This window comes from Nerophis lumbriciformis, linkage group LG06 (genome assembly GCF_033978685.3).
Source record: "Nerophis lumbriciformis linkage group LG06, RoL_Nlum_v2.1, whole genome shotgun sequence".
NCBI lineage: Eukaryota > Metazoa > Chordata > Actinopteri > Syngnathiformes > Syngnathidae > Nerophis > Nerophis lumbriciformis.
This window is the reverse complement of record NC_084553.2, coordinates 20,162,064-20,179,752: the sequence shown is the minus strand read 5'-3', so window position 1 is coordinate 20,179,752 and position 17,689 is coordinate 20,162,064. Positions and strand designations below refer to the sequence as shown.

At 41.3% G+C, this 17,689-nt stretch overlaps 1 protein-coding gene across 1 annotated transcript in view; it reads left to right on the top strand.

The window, feature by feature from the left end:
• Positions 1-17,689, top strand: part of arnt2 (aryl-hydrocarbon receptor nuclear translocator 2) — a 135,005-nt gene that overhangs the window by 87,592 nt on the left and 29,724 nt on the right. Inside the window, exons 9-10 of the mRNA XM_061963872.2 lie at positions 12,925-13,001; positions 14,171-14,305. Coding sequence (XP_061819856.1) covers positions 12,925-13,001; positions 14,171-14,305 — 212 coding nt within the window. The remainder of the gene's footprint in view (positions 1-12,924; positions 13,002-14,170; positions 14,306-17,689) is intronic.

The window sequence follows — 17,689 nt, the reverse complement described above, 5'->3', positions numbered from 1 at the left end:
TTGAACATTGCGCCTATAACAGTCCGGATGGTTTTTGTTCCGGACGACACGGTGTCCACAGTTTCCGAAAACAATTTGAAATGTGGACTGGTCAGACCACAGAACACTTTTCCACTTTGCATCAGTCCATCTTAGATGAGCTCGGGTCCAGCGAAGCCGGCGGCGTTTCTGGGTGTTGATGAATGGCATTTACTTTGTGTAGTAGAGTTTTAACTTGCACTTACAGATGTAGCGACAAACTGTAGTTACTGACAGTGGTTTTCTGAAGTGTTCCTGAGCCCATGTGGTGATATCCTTTACACACTGATGTCAGTTTTTGATGCAGTACCGCCTGACGGATCAAAGGTCTGTAATATCATTGCTTACGTGCAGTAATTTCTCCAGATTCTCTGAACCTTGTGATGATATTACGGACCGTAGATGGTGAAATCTCTACATTTCTTGCAATAGCTCGTTGAGAAATGTTGTTCTTAAACTGTTCGACAATTGGTGACCCTCACCTCATCCCTGTTTGTGAATGACTGAGCATTTCATGAAAGCTGCTTTTATACCCAATTATGGCACCCACCTGTTCCTAATTAGCCTGTTCACCTGTGGGATATTCCAAATAAGTGTTTGATGAGCATTCCTCAACTTTCTCAGTCTTTTTTGCCACTTGTGCCAGCTTTTATGAAACATGTTGCAGGCATCAAATTCCAAATTAGCTAATATTTGCAAAAAATAACAACGTTTTCCAGTTCAAACTTTAAGTATCTTGTCTTTGCAGTCTATTCAATTGAATATAGGTTGAAAAGGATTTGCAAATCATTGTATTCTGTTTTTATTTACGATTTACACAGCGTGCCAACTTCACTGGTTTTGGGTTTTGTAATTTGTGACGCAAATAAATAGTCTCCTCTTCATTCCAATTTTTGCCTTTATTTTTATTGAACGGAATCTGCTTTTGGGTTATAGCCCGCGCATTGAGACTGGCGCAATCGGGATACAAAGGGTCCCCTGTAGCGGCACACACCCACTCAAGAGATCTGGATTTCAATCCAGGTGTGTTAGTCTGATTTTTCAAAAACTGAACACAATCAGATTAAGGTGTTTCCATTGGTTCGCGAATGCCTTTTTAGAGCCAAACTATTTGAGAAATCGGACTAATTTAGTGCATAGACACGTAAGTGTCAGTAGCACATGGCTGATCGGCTGCCATTTTGTTGAATCCCGCAGCGCAAGTCAGATGATCCAGGGAGGAAATACAAAAAAGAGCAAGTGAAAGGCACCTAACAGCAGGCTAGTGCAGAGTACGTAGCGGCAGCAAGACAATACAGCATAACAGAAAACTGTGACAGTTTACAACAGGAGTCTCAAACTTGTGGTCCGCGGACCAATTGCAGCCCCTGGAGACGATATTTTGAGAGTTTTATAAAATTGGCACTTTACAGTGTTATGTGCGGAGCTGAACACACCTACCCATCACGGTGGGGTATATGGCTCTTGGGGGCGGGACATCGACTGGGCATGATGCAAGCAGAGAAACATTTCTCATTGAATAAATGTTACAGCAGCGTGCCTTGCTGGCTGCCTCGTTTTTAGGCACATGCGGACATTCGTCCCAGTGCGCTTCCAAAATAAGTTTTTAAAGTTGCTACCCAGCGGGACATTATACGTATATGTTGTCACTTACTGTCCACACTGTCAATGATTAAAAAAACAAAAACTATGGTACCATTAGAACAAAAAGGCACCAGGAGAAAAGATTCAGGCACAAAATCACAAAACACGATGAGCAGGCAAACGGGCAGGAAGGCGCATAGTGTCCGTCGGCAATAACTGTCCCCAATAACCTGGACCAATTATAGGCTCACACTGTTGTTTGTGGGTCATTATTTTTTATTTGCATCGCGCTGTTTGCATTGTATTTGCATCGCTTCACACGATGAACACTACATATATTTCTGATTTAATTTTTCTTTTATTACTACATTTACAACAACATTAGTACTGTGTCATTTCTGCTTCTTTTTCAAGTAACAGCATGGCGGATAACACTCCAGGAGCAGTCGCCTTTTTGCACTCGCTATCTCAGTACTTTGTACTATCGACAAATGCCATGGTGTCATCATGAAAGACATGAACATTGAGCACAAAAACAAGGGAGACTGCTACCTGGCGATTATCCTCCGCCGTGCTGCTGAACAGGAAAAAGCAGAAATGACGCACATTGCGGACTTTGTGCATCAAGACGTTCTCCGTACATTGGTTAAACACAACCGTGGCACCAAGTGGGATTAAAATATATTCCACATCGCCAAACATGTATTTTCTTATTAATACTTGATTTATTATTATTATTTTTTATTTTTTTTATTTTGTGTTGAATAAATAAATAAAAAGACATTTGAGAAGATTGGAATTTTTTCAACAAAGTTTTTCTTTGGGAATACCTGATGCGGCCCAGTCCCACCTAGACTCTGGCTCCAGCAGCCCCCAGGTGAATTGATTCTGAGAACCCCGATTTACAATAATCCAGCGCTGGCAAGGAGCAACAGGTGAACCTAAATGGACTTTATTAACCAATAGAAAAAAGGTGCGCTAGCAGGAAACTAACCAGAAAATGAAGGTGCAGCAAAACAAGGAGTCCACCAGGAAGTACAACTAAAACAAGAGTACCAGGACATGTAATGATACCAAACACAGAAAATTAAGAACAAAATCCAAACAGTCATGTGGGATCATGACAACAGGCACAGAAAATGCAAGATACCTCCCTTTTTTTTTTTTTTTCATTACATGTTCTTAAGATTAGATACTTAAATAATATCTTGATAATATTACAATTTCTCATTTATTGTCCAGGATGTACCCCGCCTTCTGCCAGAATGCAGCTGAGATAGGCTCCAGCACCCCCCACGATCCCAAAAGGGACAAGCGGTAGAAAATGAATGGTTGGATAATATTAAAAAAATGTACAAACATTCATAGATTTATTGACAAATTTGTTATCAGAATGAAAATATCTCTTCTTGCTACATTGTATTTTTTTGCTCTATTTTCAAATTGTTTCTACGTATTTTATTACTACAATGTAACGCAGGCTTCACTTTCTACAGCCCTGGTTTATTTATTTATATTATTCTGCCCTCCCTGAATTTAGGTAAGCAGTCCTTCAAATTAGAGATGACAATTTGAGATTGTCTATTGATTGTTTCCACAATGAAATTGCTGTACTATAAGCACTAAGTATGTACTTTTTTGGTACACGTTCCTAATTGGGTCGGTATAGGAAGACCCTTAAGATTTTGAAAAAATTATTTGACTATCGGTATTTTTCATCCAGCAAACCGTTAACGTAATTATGACACATCTGTTGACAGCACACGTATTCACTTAAGTTGCCGCAGCTATGCATGAAAAGGGATACGGACAAGTACAACCTGATAATCAGTTGGAAATAATCAAAAACAAGGAAACAAAATGTGTTGTTTTTTGCCACAATACGAGCTTAATTTGATATAATTAAATTTATCCCTAGCAATGAATTTTCCCACCCAACACTTGAGCGCACCCCTCCCTCTAACGTAACAATGAGGACAAAACACCAACACCAAACCATGAACCACACAAAATAAATCCAAGCAACACCATCCAAAAACTTGTAACAAAACTTGTAAAAGTCCCTCAAAGTCACACACGATTAGCAAGTTATGGCAATGCTAAAGAGTTCAGTGTCACTTTGAAATGGAACCAATTGCTTTACTCACGGGCCACGGCTACTGTGCATCCTCCTGGCATTAAGTGTCAAGCATACGGCAGTGCATTAATTTCACAGAGGCATCACATTCAACAACAACTACTACTAATCATGACAGGCTTCATGAAATACAACTACTATGGGACAAATGATGATGCAGAACCTTGTATTTTTGAGCCTGAATATACAGAGGATGAGCTACAAGTTTTAGAAGCTGATTGATAAGCAGATCCAACAAGTAGCACTGTTGTTAAGTGCTAAACAAGAAATAAAAACTACGGACATAATAAAACAATCACTTACTGTACCTCTCTGAGCTGCCACCTTACCGTGGTAGAGGAGTTTGCGTGTCTCAATGATCCTAGGAGCTATGTTGTCCGGGGGCTTTATGCCCCCTGGTAGGGTCTCCCAAGACAAACTGGTCCTAGGTGAGGGATCACACAAAGAGCAGCTCGAAGACCTCCATGAAGAATAAAAACGAAGGACCCAGATTTCCCTCGCCCAAACGCGGGTCACCGGGGCCCCACTCTGGAGCCAGACCCAGAGGTGGGGCACGATGGCAAGCGCCTGGTGGCCGGGCCTGTCCCCCTGGGGCCCGGCCGGGCACAGCCCGAAGAGGCAACGTGGGTCCCCCCTCCAATGGGCTCACCACCCATAGCAGGGGAAGGAGCCTGAGCTAGTGCGCAAGGTCGAGAAGTTCCGGCTAGATATAGTCGGACTCACTTCGACGCACAGCAAGGGCTCTGGAACCTGTTCTCTCGAGAGGGGCTGGACTCTCTTCCACTCTGGCGTTGCCGGCAGTGAGAGGCGACGGGCTGGGGTGGCAATTCTTGTTGCCCCCCGGCTCAGAGCCTGCACGTTGGAGTTCAACCCAGTAAACGAGAGGGTAGCTTCCCTCCGCCTTCGTGTGGGGGGACAGGTCCTGACTGTGGTTTGCGCTTAAGCGCCAAAGGGCAGTTCAGAGTACCCCCCCTTTTTGGATTCACTCGAGGGAGTACTGGAGAGTGCTCCCCCGGGTGATTCCCTCGTTCTACTGGGGGACTTCAACGCTCATGTTGGCAACGACAGTGAAAGCTGGAGAGGCGTGATTGGGAAGAATGGCCGCCCGGATCTGAACCCGAGTGGTGTTTTGTTATTGGACTTTTGTGCCCGTCACAGATTGTCCATAATGAACACCATGTTCAAACATAAGGGTTGGGTTAGTTACTGAAAACCAGTAAGTAGTTACAGTTACTAGTTACTTTATTTCAAAAGTAACTCAGTTACTAACTCAGTTACTTACACCAAAAAGTAATGCGTTACTGTGAAAAGTAACTATTTAGTTACTTCTTTTTTTTAAAGCTGCCATTAATGCCCTTTTAGCCTATATTTAAGTACTGTTATTGTAGTGGAGAATAATACAATCTGTTGATCAACTTGACTTTTTGATTGATTGATTTATTGAAACTTTTATTAGTAGATTGCACAGTACAGTACATATTCCGTACAATTGACCACTAAATGGTAACACCCCAATACGTTTTTCAACTTGTTTAAGTCGGGGTCCACGTAAATCAATTCATGACATGCATTTTTATCTTCCTTTTAACATAATTAATGAAAAACAGTGCAACATAAAAAGGCATTTCTTCTTTCTTTAAACTTGGACCAATGACCATTAATAAAAAACAAGTTAAAGTGCAACATAAGAAGGCACATCATCTTCCTTGAAACATAGATAGTGAAATAAAGCCTGACATTTGGAGTGATGCTGCTGTCTTCCACACTTGGAGCCATGGATTGTACAATCCTTGTTTTCAGTGGCAGGATCATTGACACAGATGGTGAAGTTTCAGTGCTCAGTAGAGATGTAACAGTTTTAAGGGGTTTAAGCACCTGGAGGACCTCCTCTGCCACTCTCACATCATCATCAAACAGGGTGATGATGTCTTTGACATTTGTTTTCAGGGTCTTGCGGGTCAATGCAGAGTATATAGCTGCATGCTCCAACATATCATAAATTGATTTACGTGGACCCCGACTTAAACAAGTTGAAAAACTTATTGGGGTGTTACCATTTAGTGGTCAATTGTACGGAATATGTACTGTACTGTACAATCTACTAATACAAGTTTCAATCAATCAATCAATCAATCAATAAGTGGAGTTCCACCTCGTTGGGACATCATGTATGAGCTTTATGAGTAAGCAGCTTTAGCATTTCTTGCTTTGTCTTAAGCACATGAGCAGCTGTTGTGCTTGGGTGGAAGTAGGAAACCTCCTTCCTGATCCTCCCAATGAGGCGCTCCATCCTATTGACTGAGATGTGATTCCAAACTCACTACATGTGCAAAGCACCTATCTGTCTTCCCAGTCCTGCCTCATTCACTGCAATTATTTGATTTTTGGCATTATCACGTGTGACTGGGATATATTCATCTTCCATTCCTCCACTGCTTGTGTCAGTACCTGCGCAATGGGGCGTGTCTTCTCATCTGCCAGTCTGCTGTGATGAAGTGAGCGATTATCGTCACATAGTTCCCCTGGACGTCCACCCGTCTGTCGCGAGCGCATCAGATGATGCTCGGGATAGTTCATCCACAACTTTTTTCTTCTCCTGCTCATAAAGATCTGGCACAATCTTATCGCTGAAGTGGGTGCGCGACGGGATGTCGTAACGTGGCTCAAGCACGTTCAGCATGTGTTTAAAACCCTTGTTTTGCACAACCGGGTCTGCACCTATAAACACACCGATTAAAGGGCGCGGGACGTTGAAGCTCCTCCGTGTGGACTGAACGTGCGAACAACTTCTTTTTTTTGTTTCATATATCAAACCGCAGATCACGTGTGTGCCGAACCGAAGACACGCCCCCACACCCACACCCAGACACATACAGAGCGCGCCTCTTTTCTTCTCTCCCGATTGTGACAGAGGAAGAATCAGAAGAACGACACGGCAACTCTGCAATAAAACACACTCAGATCTTCTGTTTCTAACCGATACTACATAAAAAATAACGTAAAATAACGCAGTAACGCATCATGTAGTAACGGTAACTGAGTTACTGAATATAAAAAATAACGCGTTAGATTACTAGTTACCGCCGAAACTAACGGCGTTACAGTAACGCGTTACTTTGTAACGCGTTAGTCCCAACACTGTCCATATGTGTACTTGGCACCAGGACACCCTAGGCCGCAGTTCCATGATCGACTTTGTAGTTGTGTCATCGGATTTGCGGCCTCATGTTTTGGACACTCGGGTGAAGAGAGGGGCGGAGCTTTCTACCGATAACCACCTGGTGGTGAGTTGGCTGCGATGGTGGGGGAGGATGCCGGACAGACCCGGCAGGCCGAAACGCATTGTGAGGGTTTGCTGGGAACGTCTGGCAGAGTCTCCTGTCAGAGAGAGCTTCAATTCCCACCTCCAGAAGAACTTTGAACATGTCACGAGGGAGGTGCTGGACATTGAGTCCGAGTGGACCATGTTCCGCACCTTTATTGTCGAGGCAGCTCATTGGAGCTGTGGCCGCAAGGTAGTTGGTGCCTGTCGTGGCGGTAATCCTAGAACCCGTTGGTGGACACCGGCGGTGAGGGATGCCGTCAAGCTGAAGAAGGAGTCCTATCGGGTTCTTTTGGCTCATAGGACTCCTGAGGCAGCGGACAGGTACCGACAGGCCAAGCGGTGTGCGGCTTCAGCGGTCGCAGAGGCAAATACTCGGACATGGGAGGTGTTCGGGGAAGCCATGGAAAACGACTTCCGGACGGTTCAACACCGTGTATGGTGAGGATGGTGTTCTGCTGACCTCGACTGCGGATGTTGTGGATCGGTGGAGGGAATAGTTCGAAGACCTCCTCAATCCCACCAGCACGTCTTCCTATGAGAAAGCAGTGCATGGGGAATATGTGGTGGGCTCTCCTATTTCTGGGGCTGAGGTTGCTGAGGTAGTTAAAAAGCTCCTCTGTGGCAAGGCCCCGGGGGTAGATGAGATCCGCCTGGAGTTCCTTAAGGCTCTGGATGCTGTGGGGCTGTCTTGGTTGACAAGACTTTGCAGCATCGTGTGGACATTGGGGGCGGTACCTCTGAATTGGCAGACCGCACGGTGTGTTCTAACTATCGTGGGATCACACTCCTCAGCCTTCCCGGTAAGGTCTATTCAGGTGTACTGGAGAGGAGTCTACGCCAGATAGTCGAACCTCGGATTCAGGAGGAACAGTGTGGTTTTCGTCCTGGTCGTGGAACTGTGGACCAGCTGTATACTCTCGGCAGGGTCCTTGAGGGTGCATGGGAGTTTGCCCAACCAGTCTACATGTGCTTTGTGGACTTGGAGAAGGCATTCGACCGTGTCCCTCGGGAATTCCTGTGGGGAGTGCTCAGAGAGTATGGGGTATCGGACTGTCTGATTGTGGCGGTCCGCTCCCTGTATGATCAGTGTCAGAGCTTGGTCCGCATTGCCCGCAGTAAGTCGGACACGTTTCCAGTGTAGGTTGGACTCCGGAAAGGCGGATCGGTGCGGCGTCTTCAGTAATGCGGACGCTGTATCGATCCGTTGTGGTGAAGAAGGAGCTGAGCCGGAAGGCAAAGCTCTCAATTTACCAGTCGATCTATGTTCCTATCCTCACCTATGGTCATGAGCTTTGGGTTATGACCGAAAGGACAAGATCACGGGTACAAGCGGCCAAAATGAGTTTCCTTCGCCGGGTGGCGTGGCTCTCCCTTAGAGATAGGGTGAGAAGCTCTGCCATCCGGGAGGAGATCAAAGTAAAGCCGCTGCTCCTCCACATCGAGAGGAGCCAGATGAGGTGGTTCGGGCATCTGGTTAGGATGCCACCCGAACGCCTCCCTAGGGAGGTGTTTAGGGCACGTCCGACCGGTAGGAGGCCACGGGGCAGACCAGGACACGTTGGGAAGACTATGTCTCATGGCTGGCCTGGGAACGCCTCGGGATCCCCCGGGAAGAACTGGAAGAAGTGGCTGGGGAGAGGGAAGGAAGTCTGGGCTTCCCTGCTTAGGCTGCTGCCCCCGCGACCCGACCTCGGATAAGCGGAAGAAGATGGATGGATGGATGGACTTACTGTACAATATCTGCTCTCACTGGTATTTCAACTGATGATATGTTTATAGCTTCCAATTTAGATAAAGGATTACTCATAATCTTCATGCAGGTTAAAAAAAGAAAATAAATAAACAAGCCGCTTTTTGGCCATTTTCGGGTCTAAGTTGAATGTTAAAGTTTACCAACTTCTCGGTTTATGGCCACAACCTTCTACTATACAACTGAAAGGCATGAATTATAATATATAATTAATTAATTGCGAATGATTGGCTAAATTCAGAAAAAGTGCAGTTCCTCTTTAAATAAATGCCCATCCAACATTGAATGTATTGTATTTGTTCAATTCAGAGTACATTTTTACCACACTAAAACTTTATTTTTACATAAGGAATACCTTCAACATGAACAATATTAAATATATGTATTATTACACATTTTTCACATCAGTTAGTAATGTTATATAAACATATCACTAATGCGTTAATAATATAGTGCACATCTAATACCCTTACTTACATGGGTGTACACACAGGCTTCACTTTATTTGTTTTCTTATAAGGATAAATAAACTTGTTTCATTGTTTTGTTTATAGGAAGAAAACAGAATATCCTCGTAAAATTTTAAATATGTGGATTATACTTGTGTTGTGTAATCAAACGGCATCCATCAAACTGATTTAAACCCTCTGAACTTTTGAATGTCTCTAGATTAAGTCAAGCTGAGCTCATGTGTGTTCAGAAGATGGACACATATTCCTTACGCCAACAATATTGCCTTGGAATGTCCTGGGCACATTACTGCTGGCAAATAGTTGTCATCTGCACACGCAGTCATAAACTTTATGTGATGCCGCAAACAATGTTGCACATTGCTGCTGCTGCTTCACTGCCTGCTGATTGAAGCATGTTCGTGAAGAAAGAGATGATGATTCATGGGTCCATTTGGAGACGATCTGATGAAGGCAAATTGATGTAAAATATATTTTGTTTACTAGTAAGAAGACAATATAATAAAACGGCTCCCACGCCTTTGAACATGATTACCCAAGCACTTTAATGTCTTAAATGCTATACCACCTACATTGAAAGAGTTATAGGCCATCAGTACGTGTATTATTGTATTATACTTTTTTACAGCATTTAATCTACATGGAACCACAAAATTACCCCTCTACAAAAAATTTTTGATTGGTGGCATGCGGACCAAATAATATTCTTGTTTTGGTAAGCATCTGGATAAAAGGGGGTTAAGATATGTAATGTAATATTTCTAGGAGTGTTACAGTACATGCATTTGTTTTGAGTGTTCTATAAAGTACAGAGCTGTACTGATTTCCCAATTCGTACACATTAAAAGTAAGGGACAGGAAGTGTTTATGGTATCACACGTCTACTTGGTAAACGCTAACAAGGATGAGGAGACTCCCTACAGTGGGACAATTTTGATTCAAAATACACCCTTATGCGACTTTAGATCAGACCAAGGTAATTTGCATACATTTCAGCGACTAAATGTCTTATTCAAGCACAAGTTTGAAATTACATCAAAAAGCAAAAGACTTTTGTGGCAATCGCCAGCAAGAACGCATGGATTATTCTTTCAAAGTTTGCTTTGGACAATATTTCTCTGATTTTGACAATGTTTTTAAGTGGTAAAAAGCTGCTGATGTTATTTACTAAATGTAGTTTTCAAGTTCAAGTCTGAGTCCATTATTACCACTAGATTTTTAACCTAATTATTAGGTTTTAGGGAGAAGGTATCAAGGAGACTAATCACAGTTGTATATTGTTTCTGTGGGCCAAAGACAATGATTTCGGTTTTGTCTGAGTTTGAATAAAGAAAATTGTTTTGCATCCACACACTGCTCTGTTCAAAGCAGTGACAAAGTAAATCTACAGGCCGACGTTCACCTGCCGTCAGTGACACATAGATGTGTCATCTGCATAGTGGTGGTAGGGCACATTGTAGCTGCGTATTAGCTGGCCTAGTGGCAGCATGTACAAGTTGAACAATAGGGGTCCCAAAATTGAGCCCTGAGGAACCCGACAAGCCATACATAGTCATTTGGTCAGAGACACAATTACCAATTTTCAACAAAGTATGCCCTCTGATCCAGTTACTGTAAGAGCAGAACCGGATATTCCCACACAGTTTTCTCACCTCTCTAATAAGATAGTATGGCAGTGTCGAGGTACAGCAGAATCAAGACTTGAGAATTGGCCTGCGCCTGTTTTCAGAAAGATATCATCTGTTACCTTGATCAGCGCTGTTTAAATGCTGTGGTCGGGCCTAAAACCTAATTTGAAAGATTCAAAAACTTTGTTATACAAGAGAAAGTAACTAAGCTGTTGGTTTACAACTTCTTCCAGGACTTTGCTCAAAAATAGCAAGTTTGATATAGGCCGGTAGTTGTTTAGTACTGTGGCATCTAGACTACTCTTCTTTAAGAGGGGCTTAATGACAGCAGTTTTTAAGGCCTTTGGAAATGTTCCAGTCTGAAGTAAAATGTTAACTCCAAGAGAAAATGGTGGTAACAAACTGCTCAGCAGAGAATTTAGAAATCTAGTGGGTAGCTCATCAAGGCAGCATGTTGATGGACTCAGACTTTGGATGATCTTTTCAACTGTTTAGTCAGTGACAGCAGTAAAATGTGCCAGCTCTCAATGACTAGCTGGCTACAGAGTAGCTATTTGTTTTCCAGGAATTATTGCATTTTTAATGTCTTGAACTTTATCATGAAAGAATATTTCAAACTCATTGCATTTAGATCTAGAAATTAGTTCTACGGGAAGGGAAACTAGGCATTTGTTAATCAGTTTACTGTAGCAAACAGGGTACAATAGTTGTTTGTGATGATTTCAGAAAAATCAATTTCTATATCCTACACAAAGTCTGGTTGAACACATTTAACTTTTCTTAGTAAATCACATAATGAGCTTGGAGCTTTGACTTGTGCCATTTCAGTCTGGCTCTGCGGCAGTCCCTTTTCTGTGTTCAGACCATATCTTTGTTTCTCTATGGCACCTTTTGCCTACTTTTAACCTTTCTAACCTTGACAGGATCAATGGTATCCAAAATATTTACGGCACCTTTTGCCTACTTTTAACCTTTCTAACCTTGACAGGATCAATGGTATCCAAAATATTTACCACACTCGATGTTCAACAGATCATCAACATTAGCATATGGGGTGTTTTCAAACCTAATTATTTACACAAACTGTGTACTTACTGTCATTTATGAGTCTTCTTCGAACATCTGTGGACCCAACTGGTGGTTTCGAACAAAACAAAAATTATCTGATAAAGCAGCATTGACAACACTCATGTTTGAAATAGCCAGATCCTTAGTAATGATTAAATCAAGAATGTGGCCTCCGCTCTGGGTGGGCCGTTTACATGCTGTGTAAGACCAAACCTTTTTAAGGACATCACTAAGTTATCTAGCATGCCTGTCATTAGTTACATCTACATACACATTCAAGTCCACTGTAATGACCAAACACTCAAAATCAATGTACATACCTGAAAGTAATTCTATAAAATCATCAATAAATGAATGAGTTTTGTGGTGGTTTGTAAATAGTGATATAAAGTATGGAAAATTGTTTTATCTCAATTTTTAATGACACATACTCAAATGATGAAAAAAAAAAACATAAAATTGTTAGACAGCACTACTTTTTACACATATGCCAAGCGGTTTTATGTTTTTCACTTTGTTCCCTTGCTGTAAAAATCAACTGAAGCGTGACTTTAAAAACGAGCTACCGACACACCATATATTTTTTTAATAAAACACATACAGCAGAGTGAAAAGACCATTACAAATTATACATCAACAAATTTGTGTAGTCAAAAAATAAGTGTTTTTTGAAATGTTGTAGAAGTAACATTTGGACAGTGTGCTTGAATATACCAGTTGAACATCAGCGTCTTTTCAATGTTGAAAATGCATATGAAAACATAAACAGGCTGTGAATTTATGTATGAACTATGGAATGATTGTTTTTCCACAGTCTGATACTAGCATGGAGGTGTAAAGTTAAACATGTAACTAATACATCATTTCAGAAGAATATTGGTTGTTTCAAATTTTAAATGTTTGTAATGATGGCTTATTTCACGCCAGACTGTCTCTTCCTTCAGGTATGACAGTTCCAGATGAAGACACAGAATCAGGGCAGACTGGGAAGTACTGCCTCGTGGCAATTGGAAGACTACAGGTGTGTGCAGCTATTTGTATCATTCCTCTCAGAAAACTAACTAACCATATTTTGAACACTAACCATGTTTTCATGTTTGTTTAGTCCAGAATATATAATTAAAGAAGCAAATGTAGTATATACTTTACAGTGCATGAGGAAAGTATGCTGTCACATATACTGTATATACTGTAATATTGTACATGGTCATTGGTATATATTGTATATATGTTATTGACATAATATAATATATCTGTATATATATTATTCTGTACACATATTATGTATATATTCGTATATAAGTTAGATTTTTTATCGCTATATTAGTCTATACCTGCATTGTCCTTTCCATCCTTACACTTTCCATCATTGTAACTGAGCTACTGTGTTGAACAATTTCCCTTGTGGATCATTACAGTTTGTCTAAGTCTAATTCACAGCGCTTTACTTTGTCCACATTTTGTTATGTTACAGCCTTATTCCAAATTTGAAAAAATACATTTTTGCCCTTCAAATTCTACAGACATGCCCCATAATGACAATGTGAAACATTTTTGGTTATTTTTAATTTGCAAATGTATTAAAACTAAACAAATAATTTTTACATACGTATTCACAGCCTTTCCTCAATACTTTGTTGATGCTCCTTTGGCAGCAATTACAGCCTCAAGTCTTTTTGAATACGATACCACAAGCTTGGCACACCTATTTTTGGGCAGTTTCACCCATTCCTCTTTGCCCATACCTCTTTGCAGCACCTCTCAAGCTTCATCAGGTTGGATGGGAAGCGTTGGTTTTCATAGAACACGTCTTTACATTGCTACATTCATATGCATGCCATGCCAGTGAGCATGTGCAAAAACAACTTCATATTCAGACATTTATGTCTTTAAAACAAAAAATATAAAATCCTAATAATGGGCTTGCAGGTACAGTATATGACTGCGGTCCAAAGCACCTTTTTAATACATTAATTATACAATAAAAATTAGGTTTTCCATGTCTCAAACATTTTAGAATGTTAATGAAGTTTTGTTAATATTGTGTGCTTGGAAAAATGGTGACTGATTATTACTTACGCAGGTTCAAATGGATGGATTCTAAATACCATTGTATGACAAGTCTTCTTCAGATTAATGTTTGAAAAAGGTTGTGATAAATATTAATGCAGATGCTCTAACCTTCATCAGGTGACAAGCTCTCCAGTCTCCATGGACATGAATGGTCTCTCTGTACCCACAGAGTTCTTGTCACGCCACAATTCAGATGGTGTTGTCACATTTGTCGACCCACGATGCATAAACGTCATTGGCTATCAGCCTCAGGTAGGATGGAAAAGTTATGCAAATGTTCATGGTTTTAGGATAAGCTTCAAATGATTACATTTTGTAGCTGATCCGGATTATTACTACTACGTTACCTTACGTTTACATTTATGTGCTCGTCTGTATGCAAGCAGTGCTGCAGAAACACAGATAGTGGAGACATGCAAGACTGTTTACTCTGTTTCTTTCATTCTGCTATACATAGCTCAAAAAGTTATTCACACATTTTGAATAAACATTCAGAAAATGTCGGAAATGTGATCCCTGGTGTAACGATGGAGTCTCGGAAAGCAGAGTGGCAGCAGTCATGCAGCAAAAAGTCTTACTGAGACGGTCATATAAAAAAGGCTATGTAAAAGTCTCATGTAAATGTTTCCTCACTGTAAGCATGTTGATATGGTATGGCATGCATTGTACATCCATCCATCCATCCATCCATCTTCTTCCGCTTATCCGAGGTCGGGTCGCGGGGGCAACAGCCTAAGCAGGGAAGCCCAGACTCTCCTCTCCCCAGCCACTTTGTCCAGCTCCTCCTGGGGGATCCCGAGGCGTTCCCAGGCCAGCCGGGAGACATAGTCTTCCCAACGTGTCCTGGGTCTTCCCTGTGGCCTCCTACCGGTTGGACGTGCCCTAAACACCTCCCTAGGGAGGCGTTCGGGTGGCATCCTGACCAGATGCCCAAACCACCTCATCTGGCTCCTCTCGATGTGGAGGAGCAGCGGCTTTACTTTGAGCTCCCCCCGGATGGCAGAGCTTCTCACCCTATCTCTAAGGGAGAGCCCCGCCACCCGGCATTGTACAATCAACATATATTATTTAAGTCAGTTGTGTTTCTAAATCAATTCTATTTTCCATTTTTCTGACCTTCTCAAGTGCCATATAATTTCAAGTGACATTCTCAACAAGTTAACTGGTCAACTTCTCATGATTCTCAGACGTTCATTGTCGTGATCAATGTCAGATAGAATTTAATGGGCTGCCTAAAGTCAAGCATTATTACAGTTATATTTGTTGCAGATGTTATGCACTGTTCTTCACAAAAAAATGAATACATTCGCAAATTCTGCAGCTAAAATTAAAAAAAAAACTAAGCCGTTTTCAGAAACACATATTCTTAATCCTCTTCATCTTACTTTGCAATACAAATGCAGGGTATGACACCTAATTTGGATTTCTTGTTAAATCTTTTTATGCAGTCGGTTATATTACCAAAAAAAAATTTTTTTTTGATGGAACGTGTCTGTGAAGTGATAAAACAAGTGCATTAGGGTTGTTCGGTATACCGATACTAATAATGTACCGCGATACTAATTGATTGAAATCGGTACTATACTGCCTTTGAAAAGTACCGATACTGTTCTTTCATCCCGCTGTGTGGCAGTGACTACAGAGCCGAGGTGCATGATGTTGAGTGTGTCAAAATGCACACACGCAGTGCATACAAGCAATAACATCTTGGAGAGGAGGAATGGCAAAAAACGGCAATTTTACCGGTTAATAAAGAGGGTGCGTGAAGTGCAATATGGAGTTATTTGGACTTCAAAACTAACTGTAAAGGTGACGCTTTAAACAAGGAAGCGCGGCGCTTCAAATGCTGCTTTAAAACACGCCTCGCCATATGTGGCGATTAGTATTACCACCTTTGCTTCAAACTTAGGCAAACATTTAAAAAATAAGCATTCAGATCTGCACAAGGAGTTTAAAGAGTGACAGGTAATAATGTAGTTGTTATACCTGTCCTGCTGTTCTGCTCCGGTGCAGACCGTAGTAGAGGAGCCCGGGGGAGCCCTTCCCCCCGGGATCGATGTGTTTGTCGGGGGTAACACACTTCACTTTACCCGTCAATCGGTCTGCTCAGGTCCGCTTTCAGGTCAGAATGACGAGGCCACCGATTTGTGACAATCTGGTTCCTTTATTGTTAGTTTTGCATGACACAACCAGACCCGTTCATCACTCTACTGCGCAGTGCAGCTCTACCGCTCTCTCTCTTTACTTGCCCACTCACTCCCTTACGTCACTCAGACAACACATTGCCATTCTCTTAAACACGCATACACTACATTTATAAGTTAACCAGCTCCTCTGCTGTGTACATGTAGATACGTAGACACGCACACAGCTGCTTGGATTGATGCCAAATATTAGTGGAGTTAAAACTGCCCAATTAGCAGTCAACTAATGCAAGTGAAATGACTACATTTTGTAACACATAGCTACAATTTGTGTTTTATCTTTAACAAATGTGTGTTTTACCTGCTACATGGCTTATCTGTGTACATTTATCCATAGTTTTGTAATAATTGTATTTTTCTTAAAGCACAGACCAGGAGTGGCAACCATAAATCATGAAGCATTTAATATAATGTAAATAAAGCTTTTTATCATATTCTAACTTAATCATTGATTATGGCAGACTATATGTGATATGGAAAATTGTAAATTGTTCTTTGAGTGCAACAAGAAAAACACAATGTGTTTAATGCCCTTGAATTTGTATTTTAACCTTCTAAAATTGTTCTGTGTGCAATAGGAAACATGTTTATTGTATTGTAGGATTTTCAGTTAAAATTAAGCCAATATTGAAATTTTTTGTAGTTCCCTTTATTTTGAAAATTATCAATATACATTTTGGTACCGGTACCAAATTATTGGTATCGGGACAACCCTAATGTGCATAAAACATGACATCACGCACGTTGCACTGTGTTTAAGGAAGTTATCATGTATCCGATTCGTGTAGGTCTTAGTCCAAGCGCAGTTGTGGCAATTTTAAGGATTTTGTCAACATTTTCTTAACCAAATTATTTCCTTTAGGAGATTACAGGCATACTGCACTTTTTGGGGAATTTTGCCTGTCGTTCACAATCATTATGAAAGACAACACGACGGTTGTATTTTTTTTAATGCATTCTAAATATTAAATAAGTATGATCAAAAGTCCACTTACAATAGAGCCTACGGGAGCCACTCTAAACAGCCTATAAAACCTGTAATAAAACATCCTGCTTGGATGTTCATATATTCCCGTTTAAAAGAAGAATGACTCATAATCCTCGCGAAGAAAAGAGGGGTGGAACCAAGCGTCTTTTCGTGTCGTTCTCGCCATCCCCTTGTCGGAACACGTCCTCGTCCCTCTGCTTTCCAGGTAATAAGTATGAGTTATGATCTACAATGAAGTATGACACGCAAAGGAAACGAGGAAGTAGCTTACTGCTCGATAATGTCAACATGGGCATGCAAGCTTGTGATCACGGTGCCGCTATAAATAGTTTGTCTGTGTTAGCGCTTATAATAACAATATCACAAATATTTGGTGAATATTCAAGTCACAAAATGTAAATTGAGTTTTTTTAATCGGTTTTTGGATGGGTTTTTTTATTGGGT